Raw genomic sequence first — 26,908 nt, 5'->3', positions numbered from 1 at the left:
TGCTTGTTTAATGATGGTTCAAAATTATGATGGCCTCAGAAAAAATGATTTATGATCCACCCTTAAAGTTAAAACTGTTATACTACCTCCATGGCTACCTGATGGCGATTTGGGTGCTTAGTAGTCTGCTTGCATTTATGACAACTCTAACGTCTGCAGTCACATCATCACAATTTGTCACAATTTCCCAGCTGGTGTCCGACAAGTAAGATCAGTTCACTTAATGGCTGCATCTTTTAGTAAAAATTGTTATAAAATTGGGTATAGTCACATGATGACTCACTGTACAACTATACTGATGTATGATGGAAAGCCCAATCCAAATTGTAGTCGTAAACTGAAGAATGATTGGTACCATATATGTACCCTTATTGAAACCTATTAGATGTGAGACAATGGCTTGAATAACCAGTTTCTACTTAATTTATTTTGTAATTCAAGATTTGGAAGTGTTTAAACCTTATCCCCAAAAGTGAGCTATACACCAACTGTACTAAATCACAACAAAGTGGGGCATTTTGAACACTTTTCAGTTATAGCAATAGCAGTTAGACTTATATACCGCTTCATAGGGCTTTCAGCCCTCTCTAAGCGGTTTACAGAGTCAGCATATCGCCCCCACAGTCTGGGTCCTCATTTTACCCACCTCGGAAGGATGGAAGGCTGAGTCAACCCTGAGCCAGTGAGATTTGAACAGCCTAACTGCACAACTGCAGTCAGCTGAAGTAGCCTGCAGTACTGCACTCTAACCACTGTGCCACCTCGGCTCTCTATAGCAATAGCAGTGGACTTATATACCGCTTCATAGGGCTTTCAGCCCTCTAAGCGGTTTACAGAGAGTCAGCATATTGCCCCCAACAATCTGGGTCCTCATTTTACCCACCTCGGAAGGATGGAAGGCTGAGTCAACCCTGAGCCGGTGAGATTTGAACCGCTGAACTGCTGATCTAGCAGTAGCCTACAGTGCTGCATTTAACCACTGCGCCACCTTGGCTCTTGGTTATGGTTTTGGAACAACACGATTTGTATGAATGTAACTTCCATTTATTACTCAACCCACACTATTGCCAATTTCAGAGTGTTATTTAAAGTAGCAATCAAGATTTTTGGGAAAGAGAACAGTGGTTTTTTTTTTAAAGGCGGGGTACTGTTGGTAATTCATTCCAAAGCCTTTAGCACTTTCCCTCAATAATGGTTTTTTTTTTGTTTTAAAGATATTAAAAATCACAGGGAATAGAGCAGACATTTACAGGATTACTGAAGAGTGTTTCTTCAGAGAAGAAGGAAAAGTTCTCTATAAACTTTTTGGACTTATCCCTTGAGACGACAAACCTGCTACTAGATACCATAGTCCTTCAAATTAGAAGAAGATGAGAGATCAAAGAAAATCAATGGGGTCAAAACTCTATGCATCTTCTAGCAAAGGTAGGTTCAGTCACAAACTCTATCTTATAATAGACTAATATTGAGCGAGACAATAGGTCAATCGAAAACGATTTGGGAAAGGTATTTTGGAACAGGCAAGAGTTCTGGCATAGCGCTGCTTTAAAACTGTGGTTTTTTTTTTCCAGGTTTCCACACAAGAAGATGTGACTGTTTTATCAGGTGACTCTTTAAAATAACTACATCTATAACATGATTCCTTTAATCAGCCACCTCTACTTTTTCATGCCACTGTTTTGGAGAAGGATTATACTTCCTCTCCCACCCATCTGGAAGCACTTCTTATGGATTATTATTTTTGAAGCATTTTCAAATCTGTTTCCTCAAAGAGCACTGGTGCTACTCAAATCAGTGGTGGGTTCCGGATCCCGTTCCAACCGGTACGGTTAGAACGGGCCCAGCATCGTTCACATGGACGTGTGCGGCGCAGCCGCACACTTGTCGTACCTGCCCGCGACACCTCCGCAAGCCTCTGTGACGCTCCAGCTGCTCGGCGGAGCGGCACACAGGTGCTGTATGTGCCATGCACATGCACAGAAGCACTGAAGGCTTTAAAGGACAGGTAAGGAGCTTGGGCAGGCGGGCCCTCCAGAGCACTGTACCACAACAGTACCCGATGTTCCGGGCAGGCTCCGGTATGCCGTACCGGGGCATACCGCCTGCAACCCACCATTGTACTCGACCATAGTTTACTTGACCATCTTAGCTATAAGAGATGAGATACACACTGTGTTTCCTTAAATTTCCTTGTTTTAGCAATGGTTTTTTTTAAAAAAAACAATACCTTTCCTCCAACTTCTTCTAGACTAGATTGAACAGTACCATCGCTAGTCAATCCATGCTGCACAAAGCTTACAAAGAAGATCCTAACACCTAATGCAGTAATGAAGTAAATGTTTAATTAAATCATATATTATTTTTAAAAACCATTGTCTTCTCATTTTAAGAACTCCTCACTGTGAAAAGAAATCAAAGCAGGCTGTCCTGCCTCAACAACAAAACACTGATATTCTTTTAACCATTCTCTCAGATGCCGCCTAATGCCAATTAATCATTACTAGCATTGAGTGATGTAGAATCTCATTAAAACTGCACCAAGATCTTTGAGAATATGGGTTTGTTGGCACACATACACATGAAAACAAGCACACAGAACTAATCTCCCTGTCCCTGGATAAATGAGAGGAACTTTGTTGAAAGCAATGTATGTATTATACTGCAACTCTTTTTTATATTTTTATATGAGTTCATTAATTTTTATTCACATTCTAGTAATCAAGGCAATCTATAAGATCTTCAATTGTGACATCTTTTTGCTTTTGTCAACTGAGATTGTGATAATTACCTTATCCATTTTCTTTTTACGGATATTAGGAATACATATTATTTAATGCAGTATTTAATACATATTATTTAATCCAGCATTCCTGCTATTTACTATTATTCCTTCCTTCTCTTTTAAACTCCCCTATTACAATTTACTTTAACCTGTATCCTATTTCTTTATTTTAAAACAACTCATCCAGTTTTGCAGAATTCCAGTAGCATAGAATTTCCAAAATGTCTCAGTATATATATCATGTGTGCATACCCCTCCAGAAGTCACAGCATATATTGCATTAGTTACCTATATGCAAGCAAAGATGGGAATTTTGGTGCATGCAAACTTTAATATTTGTGCTTCCTGTTCATCCTGAGTTTCAAAAGAACTAACCCTTAGTTCCTGAAAAAGTCTGCCTTAATTGTGCAGACATAATCTTGTTTCAGAAAATTTAACTACTCACTTGAAAGAAATGAATATCATTTCAGAGGTTCTACAGATAAAGCTTTGACAAATCAATCAGCATTGCTCCATTTTAATCAATGTGGAATAATCCTTGTTTTTTTTTACTTAGCCAAAAGCCTTTCTTTAAGAATGCAGTTCAGCCAATAGCAATAACTCTTCAGAATTTTTGACATCTTTCACAAGAAGCCTAATTAACCACTGCTCAATGCAGGATCCTCAGTCCTGGATGTAACTATATTATTCCTTAAAAATGGCAGCCCAACTCCTTCCTGCTCTAATCTAAAACAACATTATCATTATTAACACTCTTATTTAAAGTTCCACCGATGGTGCTAGTGCTCCTTTTCATTTTACATGACAGTTCTTCAGATATTTGATGACCATTCTCATAGTGCAATACTCTTAAGATATGGGGAAATGTGAGCTACCGTATAACGTGGGTTCTAAACTGAAGTGGAGTTCTTAGAGACAATTCAATTCAGATATGACACACAATACTATGGGTAAATGCACAGGGACAAGCACCTCCCACAATATAGACATCATGCTAATGTTATCACCTGTGCTGAGTGTATTAGCCTAATTCTCATCTTCATCACTCCTTTCTTAATTTCCTATCTTTTATTTATTTTTAACTAAACTCAGAACTGTACTTTTATCATTGTTGAATTTTACTTTATAGGTTTTAGTCAAAAATGCCAGTCTGTCAGGATATTTTTGAACTTGATTCTATTTTCATATCACATCTGCAGACTGGAGAAACATCTTCTGTAATTTCATTCAAGTCAGTTATAAAAACCATTTCTCACAACTGTCTAGAACAAAGCAAAGCCATTAACGAACACTTGTTGGGGACAATTCTTTAATCAACAATGTGTTCATAAGGTATTTCCATTTTTGTGAACAAAAAAAAAAAGAGTAATTTTCTCAGGGTGCCTCTAGAGAACGTGCCCGAGGAATGGGATGTGGATCTAGTTCTCCCAAATTGTATGCACTTTCCATTATATAGTTCTCATTTTCAAATCCTTAATGTGTATTCAAAACAAAAGGCATGCAGTTAATTCTACCATTGTTTTATTTTTCTTCAAACTGAGCTCATAAGCACCCACTTAACTGTACAATATGAGCAAAAACCCCTTTGTAATAGGAAGACTATAACTCAATTTTGGGGGGTAAAAAGGTTGATGTTTAATAATGTCTTGCTAATTACTGTATTTTTTGGACTATAAGATACACCTACATTTACAGGAGGAAAACAAGAAAAAAAGTTTTTGGTCTCTGCATGTTGCTTTTTCTCCCTCCCTGGCCCCCAGAAGTACTCTGCAGTGCTCCAGACAGCCCGTTTTAGCCAAAAATGGGCCCTTTTTAGCCAAAAATGGCTGAACCAGTGCGAACTGGCTGAATCCCACCACTGATTTTATCTCTTTTAATTAAAGCACTAGGTTGAGAATAATTTGAGAATAGAGCCAGTTTAGCATAGTGGTTAAGACACCAGGCTAAAAACCAGGAGAAGTGAGTTCTAGTCCTGTTTGAGGCACAAAGCCAGATAGGATTTTGACCCAGTCAACCTCTCTGAGTCCTAGGGAGCAGGCAATCTCTTCCTAGAGATATTTATTGGGGATTTCTGAACATCGGAACCTATTGACTGGCAAAGAATTCCTATCTACAACACCAATACCAAGTCAAAGTCTTTATTAATATCAAATGCTAATAGAGTCACTCAAACTTTAGTATAATTGAAATGATGAATAAATTCAAAATTTTCTTACCTGAGACCAATTTTTAGGGTAGGAGGAATGAAATTAGCCTAAACTGGAGTAAGAAATCTAGAAAAAATATTTTAAGTTTTCTGACAAATAGTACTATGATTTCTAGAACTGTTTATGAAACTTACTCTGAAATCTATCCTGACCTTGCATTTTGCCATTCTTCAATTCTGCAGTACCTTTTGTAATTTGTCCCTCGAGTCCTTTTGTGATGATGTTTCTGACCATAATTTTGCTTTGGTATCAGAGGAAAGATGAATCATGGTGACTTATAATGCTCCAGGAAGATAAACCATACAACAACCTCTTCTCTTTAACTGTGCAACTATACCCTTTAAATTGTTGTGAATCCTTCTAGTCTGTCACATTATGTCATCTTATTCTGATGAGCTGTCAGTGGAAGTAGCAATTTTATCTCTGCTTGACTTCCTTTGTCTACTATACTATTTTGATCTGCCGGGGGATCCAATCTATCTTTTTGACGCAGTTGGCAATCCCTCAGAACTCCAAGTGAAGTTTCTTCAGGTGATGCTCCCATGTAATCTGAAGCGTAGAAGAGCCTGCCTTTCATATTAATTAGCAGTCTGAATGGAAAAACCTCATTAGTACATTTGTTTTGCATAATTAGTGAAAGCCCTCACCTTCTGAAGTAACCAAACTTAAATTTTGAAAGTGTTTGATTTTGTTCCTTGAATTTAAGAGGCGTATGGTTTGTGAGACCCTGTTAAAAATGAATTCCTTAAATTGAAATTGTGAATGTGCACGAGATTATCTGAACAGACTCCCATTTGGAAGCTATTTTCCTGACACTTGGTATCCTCCTTGAGTATCGTTTTCTGAGGCAGTATTATGCATTTCTGATACAAAAGAACAAAGGTACAGCTGGCATCCTCTTATCTTTCTAGTTTTCAATCCTGATTTGGGACACTGCAAAAAATAATAATAAGCCTGATGTGTGATTTGCATTTGCCAAATTTAACATTTCTGCAACTTTTGAAGAAAGGTATATGATTCTTTCTCTATGGGTTGGTCTGGACCTTTGCTTAGGCCAAGGGTCTTAAGTCTTGGGCCAAGATTTATTATTTATTATTAAAATTTATATACTGCCCAATCTCAAAGGACTCCGGGCGGCTTACAAAAGAAGAAAAAAGAAAGAAAAAATTAAAAAAAAAAAGTTTAAAAACACAAAACCACATGCATTCATTCTAACCGGGGCTGGACCTCAACATGAGGTCAACAGCCCCAGGCCTGCCGGAACAGCCAGCTTTTAACAGCTTTCCTGAAGGCCATGAGGGTGGGTATGGTCCGGATCTCTGGGGGTAGCTGATTCCAGAGAGTTGGAGCAGCCAGAGAGAAGGCTCTCCTCCGGGGGCCCGCCAGCCGACACTGTCTGGCTGACGGCATCCGAAGGAGGCCCAATCTGTGTGATCTTACTGGCCGTTGGGAGGTATGTGGCAGTAGGCGGTCTCGAAGGTACGCTGGCCCTAAGCCATGTAGGGCTTTAAAGGTAATAACCAACACCTTGAATTGCGTCCAGAGACCAATTGGTAGCCAGTGCAGCTCGCGGAGGACAGGTGTAATGTGAGTGTACCTCGGTACACCCAATATCGCTTGCGCGGCTTGATTGAAGATGGTGGCTTGATTTCGCATTAGCATATCACTTCTTCACTTTTTAGTACTTCTTTTTTTACCATCACATATATTTCTTTAAAGCACACAAGCTAAGGATTTAGATTTGGGAATGGGTTGTGACATTCTTTCTCTGTTATTTTATCTCCCTTCTTTATAGAGTTGTTATACATTTGGCTAATAAATATCTTACTGATGTTTCAATAGAATTATTTCAAATGCACCAGTTTTCTTTGGCTGTTCATGCTTGTCATCGCCCCTCTCCTTTTCTGCGTTTTCTAACTGATATAAAGAAGAAGCAGCCATTGTGTAATTTTTCTCCTCCTCCTTCTGGTTTATTGGACTGGGAATATTTTGGACTTCTTTCTAGTCTACTAATCCATTTTGAGCTCACGCTTTCTCTTCATCTTTTCCTTCTCTTCACTTTTAGATTTCAAAATTGAAATTTTCTAATCTTTAGCTATTTAGTTCTGTTCAAGCCCTCCTCCCCCCCTCTCCCCCGATCCTCTATCAAGGTACATTTTGGTCCCAGTTTTATTTAAAAAGGAAATCTTTGCTTCATGAAATTACCTATGGGTTAAATATTACAAGGGAAAGTTATTACTTTTTTGACAATTCCAGCTGCAGTGCCTAGAAAGGTCGAACATTTCCCAGTCGTCTTAAATATCATCTCTTTTTCTATAGTTACCATTATTTCATATAAAATTACATTTGCATGGTATTGAAATAAGTAAATGTTATCCAAAAGGTAAAGATAGCCTCAAGTTCAGCTTGGCTCCAGGAGATTACATGAACACATCTAAGTACATTACTTTGCAATAATACAAAAGTGGCATTGCCTTCTTCAGGGATGTTTTTCAATTTCTCAGTCCAGCTGCAGTTGGGAATTCTCTGATGGTTTCTCTTTCAAGTATTAACCAAACTCACTCTTGCTCAGCTTCCATGTTTGGCCAAATATTGTCCCTGATAAATGTTAACTACCTTATGGAGAAAAGTAATATTATAAAAATGAATATTACTTCAAGGCTCATATATATTTACTTAGAGGCACTCAATTCTATGAAATTAGCATTAAAGGAGACTGATTAAGAATTGTTTTATGGAAAAGACAAACCCCTAGATTATCTTTATTTAAATAATGGTTATCATATGGTGAAAAGGGCTTTAAAATTTCTGATTTTAAGTTTCTTGCTGGTCATATATTTTGACTTTAATTTCTCTGAGAACATAAATGAATGAAATGACCATGGGCTTCATTGCAAAAATGATTATTTGATCCCTCTAATATTGTGGCAGAAACTTAAATCTCTTTCTAAGCAAGAAATTAACTATATTTTCTATATAAAAATTTGCAAAGCCTAGTCAGAAAATGTTGAAAGAGAAGCATTATTTCTATCTTTTCCTCATTATACTTTTAAATATAATCCATGAAAATTTCAGGTATTTTTAAAAATTGTGCTGGAAATGTAAAATTGTTGATTGCAGCCTTGTTTTCTTGCCTATTATTTTAACTGCATGCACATAGGTATTGAGAGCCAGTTTGGTATAGTGGTTAAGGCATTAGGCTGGAAACTGCGAGACCACGAATTTGAGTCCCACCTTAGGCACAAAGCCAGTGGAGTGACCAGTGGTCAGACATTTTCTGTCAGCCCTAGGAAGGAGGTAATAGCAAGCCACTTCTGAAAAACCTTGCCAGGAAAACTGTAAGGGCTTACACAGGCAGGCTCCAGGAATTGGACATGAATGAAGGGGGGGGGACCCATAGATTTTGCGCTTGTCATGAACTCACTGCAGACAATCCATAACAATGAATCTGGCCATGGAAAATACAAAGTTGGTCTAGGCCAAGGGTGTCAAACTCAATTTCATTGAGGGCCATATCAGGACTGTGGTTGACCTCTGGGGAGGGAGGCTGGCCGACTGGGTGGGTATGGCCAGCTTGACGCCACTCCCCAAATTGCTTCTCACTAGGTAGATTCGGCCAAAGCACACTGGCCCGATGTTTCCTCTTCGCATTGAGTAGACCGGGTTGAAGTCACATTGGCCCGATGTTTCCTCCTCGCATTGGGTAGACCAGGTTGAAGCCATGCTAGCCCATGTTTCCTCTTCACATTGGGGAGACCTGGCTGAAGTGACGTGGGCTGGCCCCTTACATTTTCCAGGATGGTCCTGCGGGCCGGATCCGATCACATCTTGGGCCACATTGGCTCACAGGCCTTGGATTTGATGCCCATGGTCTAGGCTATTTTCCCTGATTTGAGAATTCTGAGATTTGTTGGAATTATGATCTCAGAGTTTCCAGCCAGTAGCAAACTGGCTTTAACTGCAGTTCCCCCAAATCTGCAGAACATCAGACTGAGGAAGGATGTTCGAAATACCGGTTGCTTCCTTGGGATCTCCTTTTCAATCAGCTTGGGTCCACAGCTTAGAAGGATCTTGTTATGATTTTTAATCAGGTACTAAATATTGACTGGGGTCCTTATTTCACTGAATCCAATCATTGCTATATATTTATTAGGATATATCAAATTGAACACGTTTATACATATTTATAAATAGTCCTCATTTAGCAACTGCATTGCTGAACAATTCTTCACATTTTGACAGCTATGAAAAAATAACATCCTTGCATTTATGAGCCGTAGTGACACAGTGGTTAGAATGAAGTATCGTAGGCTAATTCTGTTGACTACCAGCAGTTCGATTCTCACCAGCTCAAGGTTGACTCAGCCCTCCATTCTTCTGAGGTTGATAAAATGAGGATCCAGATTGTTGGGGGCAAAGGGCTGACTCTGTAAACCACTTAGAGGGCTGTAAAGCACTGTGAAGCAGTATATAATATACTGTAAGTCTATACCTTATGCTATAAGTGCTATGACCTTCCGATGTTTGTAAGGCAAAGGAAAGGTGAGGATAGTAAGCACAGTACAGTTTCACTTAGTGCCCACTTTGTTTAATGACTAAGTTGCTGGTGCCAATTGTGGTTGTTAAATGAGGACTACCTGTACTGGCCTCCAGAGAAACTTGTCAAAATACAGGAATTACGTCATATGAATAATAATAGGAAGAAACCTTATAATATGATTTAAAGAGTTGGCATCAAGTTTATTAGTGTGCTATTTTAGGTATAGCTACCATATTTTGCTATAATGAAGTTATAGTTTGACATCTTCAAAGCAACTCAGTTGATTCAAAGTGTTACTTATATAAGAATTACTCTACTGCAATTCAGTCCTCAAGATTCTGCTCCCCACATATTTCTGGAGGTAACCCGATGAGCAAAGAATTATATTCATTTTGTATCATTATACAAAAATGAAGTGTTAAATTAACTGCACTGAGGTTTCTCAAGTTGAAAGAGATTTTTTTTTTAAGAAAAGAACCTTGGTTTACCTTTCTTATGCACCTATCCTAAGATTAAGTTTTGCTCTGTTGCTGTGTTAAAAGGAGAGAACTGACACACGAGGCAAAACTACTTCTACAAGTTAGTCCTGAGTAATCGATCAATGTAATTGAAATAACTCAGCAACTTTATTTGCTTGCCTGCTAGAAGGCTATCATGTCATATTTTGCACAAGTGTGTGCACACACATGTAATATATACATACACACACATTTACAGTACATACCATATTTTTCGGACTATAAGACACACCGGACTATAAGACGAACCTAGATTTACAGGAGGAAAACAAGAAAAAAAGTTTTTGGTCTCCATGCATCACATTTTTGTCCTCCCTGGCCTCCAGAAGCGCACTGCAATGCTCTGCATGTCCTCCTGCTTTTGCCAAAAACGCACCCGTTTTTGGCCTGGAGAGTACTTCTGGGAGCCCTGGACGGCAAAACATGATGTGCAGAGGGTTTGGGAACCCGAAAATGGGCCTGGTTTTGGCAAAAATGGGATGTGTGAAGCACTGCAGAGTGCTTCTGGAGGCTGGGGAGAGCAAAAATGTGACACGCGGGGGGTTCAGGGGCCAAAAAATGAACCTGTTGTGAAAACGGCCCTGTTTTTGGTGAAAATGGGATGTGCGGAGCACTGCAGAGTGCTTCTGGGGGCTGGGGAGGGCAGAAACACGACATATGAAGGTTTCAGGAGGCCAAAAACAGGCCCATATTCAGTCTATAAGGCACACTGAAATTTTTACCCACTTTTAGGGGGGAAAGTGTGTCTTATACACCAAAAAATACGGTATATAATAGAACTTTTATTAAGTTAAAACACATCTTTTTTACCTAGCGATTGACTGAAGAAAGCTAAAATGCTATGACATCAGAAAATTACACAGGCAATATTCAAGGCCTGTTTAAAATTATTAAAACATATCTGTAACACTGTTTTTGCTTCATTTCTGTAGTACTTCTTTTCTTTCTAACACAATCAAGTTCAAATCCTTTTCATTTATGTGTTGTACTGCTAAGTCACAGTATGTTCAGCTCTTGGAATCCTTTTCAAATTAGCTCCTTTAATCAATTACTGTGCTATTCTGTAAATTCTTCCAATTTCTCTGCAAACCTTTGTCTCTCAGGTACCATTAAGTTACTGTTGAGATAGTATTTTCAGGGACGTAGGAAGTTTTACAGGTGGTTCATTAATTTTTTTAAAAAAAATAGGCATTCTGTTTTAAAACTGGGTTTTTGATCGTTTGCAGTATTTTTAAAAGGTCATCATGGGTGTGGTACAAATGAAACAGTCGAGAGAATTTTATATACACATTTTATATATATTTTATAACAATATATATATATCTTACCAAGCAAGCAAAGCCTGAGAACAGATAATAGATAAAACAGGTTAAAAAAACAAGTACTTGAAAATAATTCAAATCAAGAAGAAGTTATATTATTCCAGAGGAAATACAAAAAAAAAAGTACTTGCTACCTAAATCGGGGGTCCCCAACTCCTGAGTTGCAATCCAGTACTGGGCTGTGACCTGTTCCAAGTCGGGTCTTAGAAGCGGTGGGTGCACATGCATGCAGCTCCATTTGTGCAAGCAGAGTGTGTGCATGCTCACTACTTGTGCAAATGGAGCTGCACCCGCTCACCTGCCACTCGCACAGAACCATCCCCTCTTCCCCACCAGTCCGCAAAGCTGGAAAGGTTGGGGAACACTGACTTAAATGACACAGGCAAGTGCCAGATGAGGCCATTCTATAACCAAACCTTTCTCCTGTAGCCTCCCATTGGTCGATTCAGCAATTGAAGATCTTAAAAGTCCAGATAAGCAGTCATCTCTTTCAACTGGGACTAAAAACAGACTATAAACCAAAGACTCAAAGCTCAGCAACATCAGTCTGGAGGGGGCTGCTTGTCCTGTGATCTTGTAGCTGTATTCTAGTAAGTGATGATCTCGGGCCAGTTTCAGGTATGACCTGGGGTGGTTTCCGGCTGCTGCTACTACCGGTTTGCTCAGGAATGCACTTTGCAAATTACACACCTATGCACAGTACTAAAAAAAAAGGTTCACTGACAAATGTGTGCTCGACAAAAGCGCGCCGACAAAACCGCGGGGACAAAAGTGTGAGTTCAAAAGGGCGCTGAAGAATGAGGACAGAAGCACGTTGACAACAGTGTGCCGACAGAAGCGCGCTCTTAACCTAACCCTAAAGGTAACCCTAAAGGTAACCCTAAAGGTAACCCTAAAGGTAACCCTAACCCTGAACCTAACCCTGAACCTAACCCTAAACCTAACCCTGAACCTAACCCTAACCCTAACCCTGAACCTAACCCTAACCTTAACCATAATGGCGCTTCTGTCGGCGCTCTTTTGTCGGCGCGCCTTTGTGGACGTGCTATCGATGCTGCGGTTTTATCAACGCGGTTTTGTCGGTGCGCTGTTGTCGAGTCACAAAAAACCCCAAGATGGCGGTGGCTATGGAGCCGCTGAGAGATCCAGTTCAGGGGCATGGCAGGCTGAGTTACTACTTACTCGGCTGAACTGAACTGGTAGGAACCCACCTCTGGGTATGTCCAAAGAAGAGATCTAGTCACCTCCGAGGTCAAGCTATTTTTGAAAATCCACAGTGAAAGTGGATTTTGAGCAAGTTATTATCTATGCTGCCCCCCTCCCAGGAGACAAATTATGATGGATTCCCAAACCAGACTATGCAGCCATAGTTTTGGAATACTGGGATAGTATAAGGCTGACTGAAAACAGCATTAATTCTTGCTTTAAGATTCCACAATGATTTTCCGTTTTCCTAGCTCAAGCTACCGAAGAGAAGAGAGCGGTGTGCGACAGATGGATTTTCTGAGCTCTTCTCACCTCCTCTTCTCTCACCTATACCACATTGCACATTGACTTAAGATGGTAACTCCTAACAACCACACAGGGCATTCTTTAGCCCGAGCACAGTGTGGGTGTAGAGAGGAAGTGATTTTTGAGGGGGAGCCCTGAGAAGTCTTACACTTTCCTACTACAGCACTGACCTCTCTGCAAAGCTCCCTTCATGCAGGAATGAGGCTTTATAATAGGCTGCTCTGATCTCAGTGGAGGCTAATTTAAAGCCTCATTGCACACAGAGAGATGAGGTTGTTTTAAATGAGCTTTTTTATTATACTTAAAAAAAAACCTCAACTCAAGAAAATTCCAGTGTGGGCATACTACTTATGTATAGGATATAACCTACGGCCAAAATTTATTTCCATAGGAAACGGTATTTCAAGGAACAAGATTTTATTCCTGGGAAGAAATTTCTCACATAGCAGAAATGGAAAACTCAAGTGCTTAAGTCACAAATTGTAGATAAGAGCCAAGAAGGGATGTTCCTTACTTTGGGGCTTTCAATCCATCTGCTTTGTAATTTGAAAGTTCCACCTGATGAAAAGTATTTGGTGTCTTAGTTTTTCATTTTGTGATCTTAAAAATGTAGTATAACAGCTGAGGGATTTTTGGGGATACTTCATTCAGCTCCAGGCTTTCCATTGTCAAGTAATTAAAAGGCAAGTCTCTAGCCAACAATCTGTTCTCACTGCCACATGATATAGCCTAATTATTCAAGAAGAGAGCATCTAAGCTGGTTGCTTTCTCTAATTTTTTATTTTATTTTTAAACATAAAACCAGATGATTAGTGGCGCTCCAATAATTCCAGAAATGTTATTGCCTGCAGTTGGCATTCAATTCCAAAGCACTGGGATATAGTTATTTACAAAGCATTAGCTTAATAAATATTGAGTTCTTCTTTCTTCTTCTGCAAGAATATTGAATGACCTTTGGAAAAAAATAAGCATTTGCTCTTCCAACATGTCTCAGCTGCTTAGAGCTCTCTTAAAATAGTCCGATGCAATCCATGTAAACAGGATTCTTAAGACATTTTAAAGTAGAGATATGAAACGTACAAACTGTGGATCAGAACAGGTCATAAGGGAGCCCACGATGGCTGCAACATACATTCTGCCTGACATATGATAGTTACCTCGGTGTGGGAACCACTCATCTTCATGTCTCCCATCTGCAAACACTTCCCACACTGATTTTCCCTTTGAGAATTTTCTGTAGAATGTTTTGGGAAAAATTCTAGAACATGTACAGCTATAGCAGAACTGTTTAGCTTTGTTATTTCCCAAAGGCATCCAAAATGGCCTAAAACACTTGTTAGTGACTTCAGAGAAAGATGGCTAATGGCGGATAAATTGCCATTCCAGACAGCTTGCCACCTCATACTGATCTCATTGAACAATCCTCAGGCATCTCCCATTTGAACACAGAACAGTCTCAAAGACATCGGTATAGGGCTGTTGGGAAATCTGACCTCACACTGAGGCAAATGTTCAAATAACTCAGCAGGAGGATTCTTCAGGCTTTGAGAATGATTCAGAAGAAGTCAGTCTGGCCTCACATGACCATAAAATCTCTCCCTGATTCTTTGAGCTTCTATGTGAAGGTTCTACAGCTTTAAGGCTTATGTACCTTTAACAAACAAATTTCTAATAGCAGCAGTCAGTTGGAAAATAATGACCTAGAGCATCCCTAAGAATTCCACTGCTACTTAATATATACTTAACTGTTGGGAGAGGGTGACTAGTGTTTTGAAGAGCAGCATCACCAACTATAGTAATAGCACTTAAGACTTCCATACTGTTTCACAGTGCTTTACGACCCTCTCTAAGTGGTTTACAGAGTCAGCCTATTGCTCCCAACAATCTGGGTCCTCATTTTACCCACCTCAGAAGGATGGAAGGCTGAGTCAACCTTGAACCTGGTGAGATTTGAACTGCCAAATTGCTGGCAGCTGGTAGTCAGCAGAAGTAGCTTGCAGAACTGCATTCTAACCACTGCACCACCATGGCTCTTACGCTGATGAACACAACTCTACCTCTCCTTCTCCATTTAAATCCAAATAAATGATTCAAGTTGTAAAGTCACCACTTTATGTTGTCAATAGGGTAATGAGGGTAAATAAATTAAAGCTTAATCCCAAACAAAACTCAGGTTCTTAAAGGCAAACTGAGACTAGAAATTAAAACCTCAGCTCAATAGAAAGACATCCTGTAAACTCTGTGGCTATTCCTTGGTCATCATGACCTCTGATTGGTTGCATTTGGCACAATGTCAATGCTGAAATGAGTAAATGAATATTTGCACAGCTAAGGTTGATGGGCCAACTGTGTACAATTCTAGAGATGCCAGGTTTGATGTATGCATTAATTATAATTTGTTTGGACTATTTTAATGAGTTCTACATCAGGTTGCCTTTGAAAAATATTTAGAAACTTCAGCTGCTACAGAATGTTGCATCCAAAAATAAGCCAGGACCAGTTAAATGAGGCGTGTTACAAACCCAACTACCACAGAGATTTTGAACACAATGCAAAGTACTGCTTCAGACACACAAGTTCTTGTATGACTAAGAGACAGACAATTTTCTCATTTGAATCTGCTCAGGTTTTAGGATCTATGGGTGAGGTATCCTAGTCTGCAAGAGATCATTAGGAGTGATAGAAAAGGACACTAAGGCAACATCTCCTCAGAGGTTGCTTGCAGCCTCTGAAACTCCCTGCAAAAGGAGATCAAATGAACATTGTTTCCATTGTTCTTTTATCAGCAGGAAAAAATAAATAGTTGATCAGACAAACTTTGGGAATCTGAGGTGACTTTCTGTTGAAATCATTTGAACGTACAAATGCTAGTACTACTGATATAGTTGTGATTATTCTTACATGATGGCTTTTAATATTTTAATTAAAATGTGCTACTTGTGGCTTATTCTTAGCCATTTTCAGGATTAATTCTGATGTCAATCCCATCTGAAAGAGCTGTTCTGACCACAGAGCCTAATCCCTTGCTGAATGTCAAAATCCAAATTAATGGATTTTGACAGGTGGTTGTTTTAGCTTCTGCTTACACCTTTCTAGTGAAAATGGGCCATCACCTCCCTGGGAAATTGGTCCCACTGTCAACTGCTCCTACAGTTAGAAAGGTCATTTCTGCCCCAAAAAACACTGAATTGGAATCTGCCCTCCTATAATCTAATCTGTTAGTCTGTTTATCTGCACTCTGAGATAAACAAAGAAGTTTTAATCTTCTGTTTAACATCCTTCAGGTAATTCAAGAAGATTTCATATCATCATCCCACTATCCTTTAGCTTACCAAAACTAAATATAGCCAGCTCCATCCAGCTCTCTTTATACAACTTAATGTCTAGTCGGTGTAAAATCTTGCATTATATTTCCTGACCATGGGAAGTGCCATTTATATATCTACAGCTATTTTTAAACACACATTTTCAAGGCTATTGAGCTTGACTTTCTATACCGCCCCCAGTGTAATCTCTTCCTGAGTTCCAGAACCTAAAGATGCCATTATGAAATTATAAAACAGGATTTTTATGAAAGCATCCTAAGAGAAAAAAAATCTTCTATGTGACTATCTTCAGATACAGGTAGTACTTGACTTACAACCAAAATTGAGCCGAGGTGGTGCAGTGGTTAGAATGCAGTACTCCAGGCTACTTCAGCTAACTGCTAGCTGCAATTCAAATCTCACCAGGCTCAAGGTTGACTCAGCCTTCCATCCTTCTGAGGTAGGTAAAATGGGGACCCTGGTTGTTGGGGGCAATTTGATGACTTTGTAAACCTCTTAGAGAGGGCTGTAAAAGCACTATGAAGCGGTATATAAGTGTAAGCGCTATTGCTAAAATTGGGACTATAATTTTGCTTATAGAATGAAGCAGTTGAACAAATGACTGATTCATTCAATGATTCAATCCCAGTTGCAGTTGCTAAACAATCTCCAAGGTCATTAAGTGAAAGGAGTAAAAGAGCTGCATGCTGAAGTATTTTTGCTCCCCTCCATGCACAGAAGGGAACTCCTCCAACTCACTCCATGCTGTGTGGAGTTCTGGTTCTGAGGCCCCTGGGAGGAGTTCCCCTCCTTTCTCTGTACGGGAGGGAATTCCTCTAAAGGGCTGAACAAATGGATCAGACTTCTGGATCAGACCTTCTGGATTTGATCTCTGTTTCTGTGTGTGAAGGGGTGGGAAGCCCCTCCCAAGGGCTGCAGAAATGAAGCTCAGATCTTTGTGATCTGCAATCTGGAGAAGAGAATGCCTCCGCTAGGCTACAGAAATGGAGTTCGGATCTCCACAAACCAAGCTCCGTTTCCACAGCCTGGCAGAGACGTTCAGCACCATTTGGCTGGCCGCTCTTTCAGCCAGCCCCATTGACTTTCGGGCAGTGGTGGGATTCAAAGCCGCCCGGAGTCCTCCGGGATTGGGCGGCATAGAAATTCAATAAATGAATGAAATGAATGAATGAATGAAATAATTTAACAACCGGTTCTCTGCCCCAATGACCATCTGGGTAGGTGGGGCTCGGTGGTCATGTGACTGGGTGGGCGTGGCCAACTCAAGGTCACTCAGATCAATGGGCGCTTCGCCTTAGCTGTTACAATGTAATAAAGGTTAACCGGAGAGGCAGTTTCTGTAAGCAGGTCAATAAAGATTAGGCTAGAAAGAACACCTGAATGTTTCCTTCCTGCCTTCCTTACAGGATTAGCCCTGTAAAGCGGAAAAAAACAAAAGGAGATTTCTTCCAACAATCGGTTCTCTGAACTACTTAGAAAGTTACAAACCGGTTCTCCCGAATAGGTGCGAACTGGCTGAATACCACCACTGCTTTCGGGGAAGCCAGCAGAGAAGATGGCAAATGGTAATCACATGGGGCTCCTGGTAACAAGTTGTTAAGTGCGAACAGATTGCCCAGCTTCCAAAATGTAGCTATGTGATCACAAGCGGAGGGGGAGGCACAATGTTCCACAACAGTCAGAAGTGCTTTGCGAGCCCTAAATCACTCTTTCTAAGGCCATGGTAACTTTGAACAGCCATTAAGCGACCTGTCATAATGGCAATCATCTTGAAAACTGATTTATGCATACCATATGACAAGAACTAGTCATCAGTATCTGAGCAATAATTTAACTGCAAACATATTCACAGAAACATACATAAACATTTAAAATAAGAAATGAGAAACTCCCAGGCAAAAATAAATAAATAATAGAATAGCACCATAAACCAAAAAGGCACGTCGGAAGAGAAGTATGATGAGAAGAAAATGCCGGCCAGTGTTGAAAAATTGTCTGAACAGCAGGAATTGGAGAGCAGGAAAAGCAACAGTAGCAATGGCAAAAGGGGGAAAAAATGAAACCACCTCTTACAACTTAAATGTGTGAATTTTAATTAGCAGAGAAAGCAGCAGTACAAAACGAATAACATTTTCTGTGCAATATCTTTTGGCCTCAGTATATTTGCTATTCCAAGTATTTGGTTCAGAAGATGCTACTGATGCTGAATGGCCCATGGAGCAAAATAAATAAACTAATCAGAATTATAAACCATGATTTCTTGACGACAAGCAGTGGTGAGCTCCATCGCCAACGGAGCCCGAGAATGAACAAAAGCTTCATCCCTGGTTATGACCTTCTGCTTTCATTTTTCCAGAAACATACCTTTGATAGGATTTTCATTCAATTTACCATCACAGCATGTAAAGCAAGATTCATAGATTATAGCCAAGTCCTGCTTATTTTTCTTTATCCAGGTCAGCTTCAAAATATGAGATGTTAATCTAGGTCAGTGATGGTTAACCTTTTTCTAAAGGTGTGTCAAAATTGTGTGCGCGCACACTATTGCGTGCGTAGACATGCCCACCCACCCGCACGACCCCACCTGTGCATTTGTGTGCAAAATCCCCCGCACCCTCATGTGTGGGGGGGGAGTTTTCACTCTCCCCAGGCTCCAGAGACTTTCCTGAAGCCTGGGGAGGGCGAAAAATGGCCCAACGGAAAGTTCGGTAATGAACTTTCGGTTGGCCCGTTGGGCCTCTTTTTTGCCCTCCCCAGGCTCCTGAGGCTTTTCTGAAGCCTGGGGAAGGCGAAAATGGCCTCCACCGGCCCTCAGGAAGGCTGAAAACCAGCTGGTCGGCGCATGCATGAATGCCGGAGCTGAGGGATGCCGTGCCGGCAAATATGGCTCCACGTGCCACCTGTGGCACGCGTGCCATAGGTTCACCATCATGGATCTAGGTTAATAAACCTGAGATTTAGTAATTAGTGGAAACAAAAGCAAGAACTGGTCTCCTTTAGGCCATTCAGAAACAGAGAATAATACACAAGATTAGAATTTGTTTCACATTATTACTAAGGCAGGAGAACACTACTAGTTGGGTAGCACAGTACTCTTTCTTTGAATATTGTCGACGCAAAATTAACCATGTGCTGAAGTCTTGCCTCATGCAGGACACTCTTCATTTTAGGTCCATCCTCTTTCCATTTTTTATCCAGGTTTCTGACCTGTTGCCCTTTGTACTGAGCGTAATTTAATGTCTTTCAGTATTCCTTTGGCAGTACAACAACTTCTGAAATGTATCGGACTATTTTAGATTGCCAGTAATTTCAAATGTACTTCCTGTATACTTTCCATATTATACCAGTGCCCAGAACATTTTGAATGATGGGATGACCTTGTTAAGTCTTTTGGGTATTTTAATTAGCCTACATCTACATTTTGCTGATCTCCACTCTAAGAAAGTTTGGCTATAAAACCAGTTTTGGTTGCAATGGATATCGTAGTATTTATGGGGATTATTTGATTAAATCCTGGAGTAAAAAAAAGTTTAGGAGATATTGGACAAAACATATATGTTTGTTCAGCAAAAATAGATAATTACTTCCCACCCTGTCGAGAGTTAAATCTTATTTAAAAACACTGGCATAAATCCAAACATATAAATACCCTGCAATATCTTTGGAATAATTTCAGTTATTCCAGATTCGCCATTGTTTTGGACTCTATTAAATTATTGTACAAAATTAATCCTTTCCTTCTGACCTGAGAGTTTAATTTAACAATATTTGTATTGTTAAACTCCTGAAACCCATAAGCAGAAACTAAGCCCCATTGGGAGGGGTGACTTATTGCAAACTCTTTTTGTGCTTCTGATATTAAATCTTTGTCCATATTAAATAGACAACCAATTTTGAAACTGACTTATAAAATATATTTGTTTATGTGAGTGAAGTAAGAATGGTTGAGCACCGTAATCTATAGGGTGAAGCTATGGAATAAAGTATTTGCTTAGTTTGATTGTAATTCCAAAATACTATGATTCTACTTTATCATAGTGCTTCTAAGTGTTAAAATTTGCTAAATTCTAAAAAGTGTAATTTTACCCTGATGAAATATTATGAGACAATAAGGAATACAAACCAGTTATGTATATGGAACATGCCATAGAGACATCTTATAAATGTCAGACACAATAACAATATCACCTCGGCCACAACTTCATTGAGCTGAACTTATAGGAAAAGCAAATGAAGAGACTATTTGATCACTGAGTCAATTCTTATACCTTAGATTGATAATGTATGAAGTTAGTTCAGTATAAATCTTAATCAGCTAAGATAACTAGTAAATTTATGTGCTGCTCTTGTAATTCTTCTAGCCCAACGACAACATTTTACTATTAGGATTCTCAGAACCAAGGCAGAATTTATAACCTTTTATCTGAATTTTTATCTCAATTAAGATCAACTGCTAGCAAAGGAACTATCCCAAGAAAATTGCCCTAATAAATATTTACTGACATTTGCACATCTATTTTTTGTGTTGTTCTGGCAACAAATATGAATCTTCAATTTTAATCATATACAGCAATCAGATGATGAAACCGAATACTTGTTACACCCATTTGCATTTTTCTTTGCTCTCATCTAGCAACCTTTAGATTTGAAAAGAAAGCAACATTTGATGTAAAAGTACTTTATTGAAAAATAAAAGGAAGAGCAGGAATCTCATAAACTCTGCTATATCCTTACCTGTGCTCTGATGGAGGGATCTTTTTTAATCCACTTTATCATTGTTTCGTAAACCAGTTCTTCTGTTTTTGTGTTTAGGCTGTCATTTGACATATAGGAAATGACGTCATCCTTTGAGATATTAAGTATCTCCTCTTGATTTGCCACTTCTGGGAAAATCTGCAGGGCGTAGGCCTTGGCCATATTGTAGAGTTCGCTGCACTGCATTGCTTCAGCCATGGCTAATATTCCTAAGCAATTGCTAGCAGTCAACTGTTTTTCTAAAAAGAACATAAGAAACAAAAGGTATAGGACAGGTCTTCCATTTTCTTGACCAATATTATTACATGCTACAGGTCACAAATGTATACCATGATGATGATTTTTATTCATTGTACATCAGAGGTGGGTTGCCAATTACTTTACTACTGGTTCAGGCATGCAATGCTTCTGTGCATGCGTAGAAGCGTCCGGGGGGCGGGGCGGAGCCTCCCAACGCCGCTACTACCAATTTGGCCGATCTGGGCCGAACCGGCAGCAACCCACCTCTGTTATACATGTAGCCTGTCTGTCATTTCTTGTTCTGATTGTCATAAATAACAATAACACTTAGACTTATATACCGCTTCACAGCACTTTCTAAGCAGTTTACAGAGTCATCATATTGCCCCCAACAATCTGGGTCTTCATTTTACCAGCCTCAAAAGGATGGAAGGCTGAGTCAACCTTGAGCGGGTGAGGATTGAATTCCTGGCAGTGAGCTGAATTAGCCTGCAATACGGCATTCTAACCACTGCGCCACCATGGCTCATGCCATTTGAATGCCATCTGGAATCTCAAAGGGTGATTGGAGATGAAGGATAAATACCAGCCTCTAACAAATATGCAGAATAAGGGTAATAATATAAATACAAAATGAGCCCAGCATATCTTAAATATTATGGTCCAAGAAATCAGAGAAGTTGGTGCAGTTAAGGATATTACTTCCTCCACCTACCCAGCCTGCACTGCAGTAGTGACTTTGCAGTTATTTCCCAATTAAAACTCAAGATTTTGGGATTAAACAATTCTTGAAATTAATTGCATAAATAATTGTAAATCCTCAGAAAAAGATTAAAATAAGTAAATCCTCAAGAAAGAAACCTCAAAAAAGATTAAGATAAATAAACTCTTAGTAAAAGATCCTCCGGGAGCCTTAAGAGTGTCACTCCAGAGGAAATTTTTTTTGAAAGTAAAGATATTTCAAAGGGAAGTCAAAATAATCTGAATCCTATATTGATCAGGGTAAAGATCTACTTTTATTTGGGGGGAAAAAATCCTATTTGGTGATGGTGTGTGTGGGGAATCATGAGAAAGGCATTTTTCAGTGGAAAGGCATTTTTCAGTGGAAAGGCATTTTTCAGTGGAAAGGCATTTTTCAGTGGAAAGGCATTTTTCAGTGGAAAGGCATTTTTCAGTGGAAAATCAAAAATATTTACTTTTACATTTATCTTTATTTATGTAGTTCCTTGGGTCAATTAGAAATCACCAAACATGCAGTTTCCTGTGATTTAAGGTAAAATGTGCCCTCAAAACTACTTGGTAGGAGACTAACCAAGTGTATCCAAGGTGAGGTGATTAAATGACTGACAGCTGCAGCTATGTTCTCCAGAAAGCTTGGTCCTTAACCAGTTGGGCAAAGGTGTCTAAGGATATCAGCCACAAAATCTGAATAAATGAATAACTATGTTTTTGTACAATGTACATCAGTGGTAGTCAACCTGGTCCCTACCGCCCACTAGTGGGCGTTCCAGCTTTCATGATGGGTGGTAGGGGTTTGCTGGAACTCTGCTTTGTAAATTTTATAAAGTAGAGTTACTTCCCTACTTTATAAATCACCATTACTGTGGAACCGGTGGGCGGTTAGAAAATTTTACTACTAACAGAGATACAAAAGTGGGCGGTAGGTATAAAAAGGTTGACTACCCCTGATGTACATTGATGACTTTGAGGTTTTGAACTAGTCTTGCTTGACACATGTACTACTAAAATTCTCCTGTTAGTTGTAACCTTCAACTAATCCAAATGGTGCATCATAGCGTTCCAACATTTCTGAATCAAGGTACCTCATATTTGCTAACTTAAAGAACATGCACATCTGTGACCCTTTACTCCTGTGTAAATGAAATTTAAAGGATCTTCACACCAGTTGCATTGCTAAATTTGTGGCTGCCGCAGCACTGCCACATTGCCATAGCCAGCCTGTGATTATAATTTTGGATCCTCCCTGCCAGCTTCTCACAGGCAAAATCAACAGAGAAGGAAGTCAGAAACCATTCCCACTGTTTGTTAGGGTTTTTTTTTTGGGCCTGGCTGTGGTCATTCTGTTGATCTGTTTAGATAAGTAAATATATCTGAAGCCGTGACTCAACAGGTCATGGGGTTGTCTAGTTTGTCTCTAATACTTATGCTATCATATTAGCAAAATAAGTTTCATTTGAAGCTTTTTGTGCACACAGCACTGACAAAGATTTTTGGGATGGTAATTCAGGCATAACATTTAGAAAGTAACTTAATAGTCTTCATGTTTGCCAATGATTTTTAAGGGTTAAAATTATTTTGAAATCTTTATCAGTCTTATAATAACAGGACTCAGTTCTCTTGAATAATTCTTACTATCAAAGGATAAAGGGGACATATAATGCTTCCAATTTCTGAAGCATTGGCTTTAGAACAATATAAAAACTCACTCTTAAGTTTCTTTTGTTTTACTATTTCTTTAACCTGTCTGCTTACTAATGATTAAGCTTTATATCAGCATTGTTCATTCTGATTAATGATAGTCCAGGTATAGATTTTAAAAAAATCCCATCACCCAGGATTTAAAATTAACAGGTTGTTTAAACTGAAATGTTTTAGTCTTTATGGCAGCCAATGCTAGTGCCAATATATATAATGCTTCATCATGTTCAGACAGGTGGAAGGAATACATATAGACAGGTTGAGACTTCATCACTCACTAACAATCTGCTAACCATGATTAAGGTATCTCAAAAACCACATCTTCACTAATCCAAAAATATGCAAATGAAAGGGCGCATGGTGCCAAGTCAGGATTCGGGCATGGCTTAACATCATGAGCTAATCCAGCTCTAAAGATTTGTTAAGCATGGCTTATAACATATGGCACCCTGCAAATCCATCCAACTATGCTTTATTCAGAGCATTTTGATAAAAATGTAGCGTAACATGATATGAAACTCAAGATTCTCCAATCTGAATGGCTGACAAGCAGAGGTATAATTGCAGCTGTGATCGTCCACAAGCAGCAATATAATTTCATCATTCTTCTTCCTCCTTCACCAATGAAGACAGTAGATAGAATTATAAATTCTGCTGCATTCATTGATTCCTATTCAGATCATGTTCTTTCTTACCCCTTCAAAACCTTGAGGTGCTGTATTCAGCTGTCTAATATTGCAAGTTTTCATGGGAAAGCACTGTATTTAGAAATCATATTACATTTCCCCCCCTGTGTATCTGTTTATTTTATTTCCAAAATAATAATAATAAAAACACATTAAAAATCACCCACAAGACAGCAAGGAAAATAGAGAACTGCTCTAAATATTCTCTTCAATCTTTAGGTTACTTAAAGCCATCTAAAAGAAAATGGAAGAATAGAGGAAGAGGAATACAAATTCAAATAGAAAATTAATCCCTAAGCCAATTTGCTTCTGTAACATAGTGAGGAGACCTAACTAGTTTTTCCATTAGTGTCTCTCAGAAGAACACTGGAAATAGTGCTTTAAAGTGATGCAATGCTTATAATAAAATGAAAAATGACTCCAGCTAAAATGCTTTTCTCTAAACTTTTCATAGAGCAAATATTCTACGACCTGTTTCTGCAACTCAATCCAGCAAGGGCTATAAATCAAAACAAGCAATTATATTTTATGAATTCTCCAAATGAGAATGCAAGCCTCTAAGTTCCTCATATATAATGAAACTTGCAGCCAAGTCTCCCAATTGCATAACTATAACACAGTTCACTGAATTCAAATATTAAGCATTGGAAAAGAAAAGTTTCACATTGATTTAGTGGAAATAAATATATTGTGTTATAATAGCTGAATCTTTAGAGATAATGTGTACAGATATATTTGTGGGCTATTATAAAATCTATAGAATCTATTAAAACATGCTGGAGCACAGTTATTAAATCTGCACTAGGGCGGCAAATACCATGAGATATCCATCTTTAAACTCTATGAATAAAATCTGGACCAAACAAATGCAATGAAATCAGAAAGCACAAATGCCTTAAGCCCCATTTGGGCATTAGCAAACCGAAGAATGCTCACCTCATGAGACTTCCAGATTGGTCTTTTGGCAACTAAGGTGGCTGTAATGATGTAATGGGCTGTTGGGTCGTTTTTTGCCCTCCCCAGGCTTCAGGAAAGCCTCCCTAGACTAGGGAGGGCGAAAGCTCCCCCCACGCGGGGTGGGGTGCAGGGGAGATTTCACATACGTAGGTGGGGCAGAACTGGGAAATGATTAAAGCCCCCCAAAGGAAGAGCAAGCTTTCTTGCCTTTGCCATAACCTTGGCAAGTAAATTGGGAAAGGATGTGAGAGGAGTGTTGGATTCCATTTTGTTTGTCCTTTTTTTTTCTTTTTTTTAACTTTTTGCCCCCAAAAGTTGAAGTGGGTGGAGTGAGTAATCACAGTTTCAAAGCTCTTTTTAAATCCAGAGTTATTCTGAATTAAGATAAAAAGTTCGCCGGAATATATGAATGGTTTCCATTTGCCTTCCATTTGAAGGCATTTCTAAAGGCAATTCTAGAGCTCTATGCTTCTTGGATAGCCAGCTACAGAATGTAAAATGCTACAGTTCATATATATAATCCTAGAGGAGCTGAAAGGCAAAACAGAAGGAAATTGCATCGATACTTACCTAGAAAAGAGACACAGACTTTGCAGAATGTATGAAACTGGAATTTGCTGGCAGCCTCGAGAAGAGTTTTGGCGTTGGCGGAATCTATTACTAAGGAACCTGTATAAACAAATTCCAGCAGCAGTTCCAGAACATCCGCTGTGAGATTTGATAATTCCAGCTCCAGCTTCTCGCTGCTTCGGCTACTGTCCCGGGGTGACCTAGCAACAGCAGACAACGAAATTCTTACAGGACATTAACTTTCCCCCAACGGTTGTCACTTACTGATGCCCAGAAAATCATATTATAAATTCACTGACATAGACTCTTCTTGTTTTTGTTTAAGAATAAAAAAAATACTGTATCTTAAAGAACAGATGAACTCAAAAGGGTTTTTATTACTGGATCTGAAAGAGAAAAAACTGCACACTCAAAAAAAAAAATCAGTTTATTGCTACTCTGCATATTCATGCAAAAAAATCGCAAACCAACGAAATGAACAAAAATTAAGAACAAAATCAGCCAACATTAATGAAAATATGGAATAGGATTAAATTTCAAAGGGAAGCAATACATTTTTATGTTTACAGTTCGCATCTCTCCATCATTGAATAACAAAACCAAGCAGGAGAAAAATAAACCCTGCTTTGTAAATGAACACCTTATCTCTTTTTTTTGTTCCCAGGAGCTGCATCCTTCATAAAATACATGGAATTATATCTCCAAATAGAAAGTAAATGGCAAAATGGAGCTTAAAAATTCTTCGTATTCTCAAGGCTGCAGGCAATTTGAAAATAATCTGCACATTTGGTATCGACACATTGGTTGACCCTAAAAATATATTGTTCCCTTTAAGGCGCTTAAAAAAAAAATAGAGGAAGGAAGGAGACCCCTCATGGTATTGCTTTGAAAACTAAATACAAGACGAGATAGACAGACAAAATGGTTAGAGCAAAGGAGGGACGGGGGTAGAACAACGACCAGCTCTGCCACAGCCAGCCAGCAGCCATCCTCTCGAAGTCTCATGACTGTGGCCTACTGCTTTTTCCTGCGTAAAGTGCTGAACAATTGGGTG

The 26,908-nt window shown here is 39.1% G+C and overlaps 1 protein-coding gene across 1 annotated transcript in view; it reads right to left on the bottom strand.

Annotated features, from left to right (window-relative positions):
* Positions 1–26,908, bottom strand: part of KLHL29 (kelch like family member 29) — a 358,553-nt gene that overhangs the window by 56,489 nt on the left and 275,156 nt on the right. The window contains exons 6-7 of the mRNA XM_032212530.1: positions 25,855–26,054; positions 20,942–21,201 (exon numbers count right to left, since the gene is read on the bottom strand). Coding sequence (XP_032068421.1) covers positions 20,942–21,201; positions 25,855–26,054 — 460 coding nt within the window. The remainder of the gene's footprint in view (positions 1–20,941; positions 21,202–25,854; positions 26,055–26,908) is intronic.

The sequence above is a fragment of the Thamnophis elegans genome, chromosome 3 (assembly GCF_009769535.1).
Source record: "Thamnophis elegans isolate rThaEle1 chromosome 3, rThaEle1.pri, whole genome shotgun sequence".
In the NCBI taxonomy this organism is placed as follows: Eukaryota; Metazoa; Chordata; class Lepidosauria; order Squamata; family Colubridae; genus Thamnophis; species Thamnophis elegans.
Note: the sequence above shows the minus strand (reverse complement) of the source record. Positions and strands in the feature narration are given on the sequence as shown.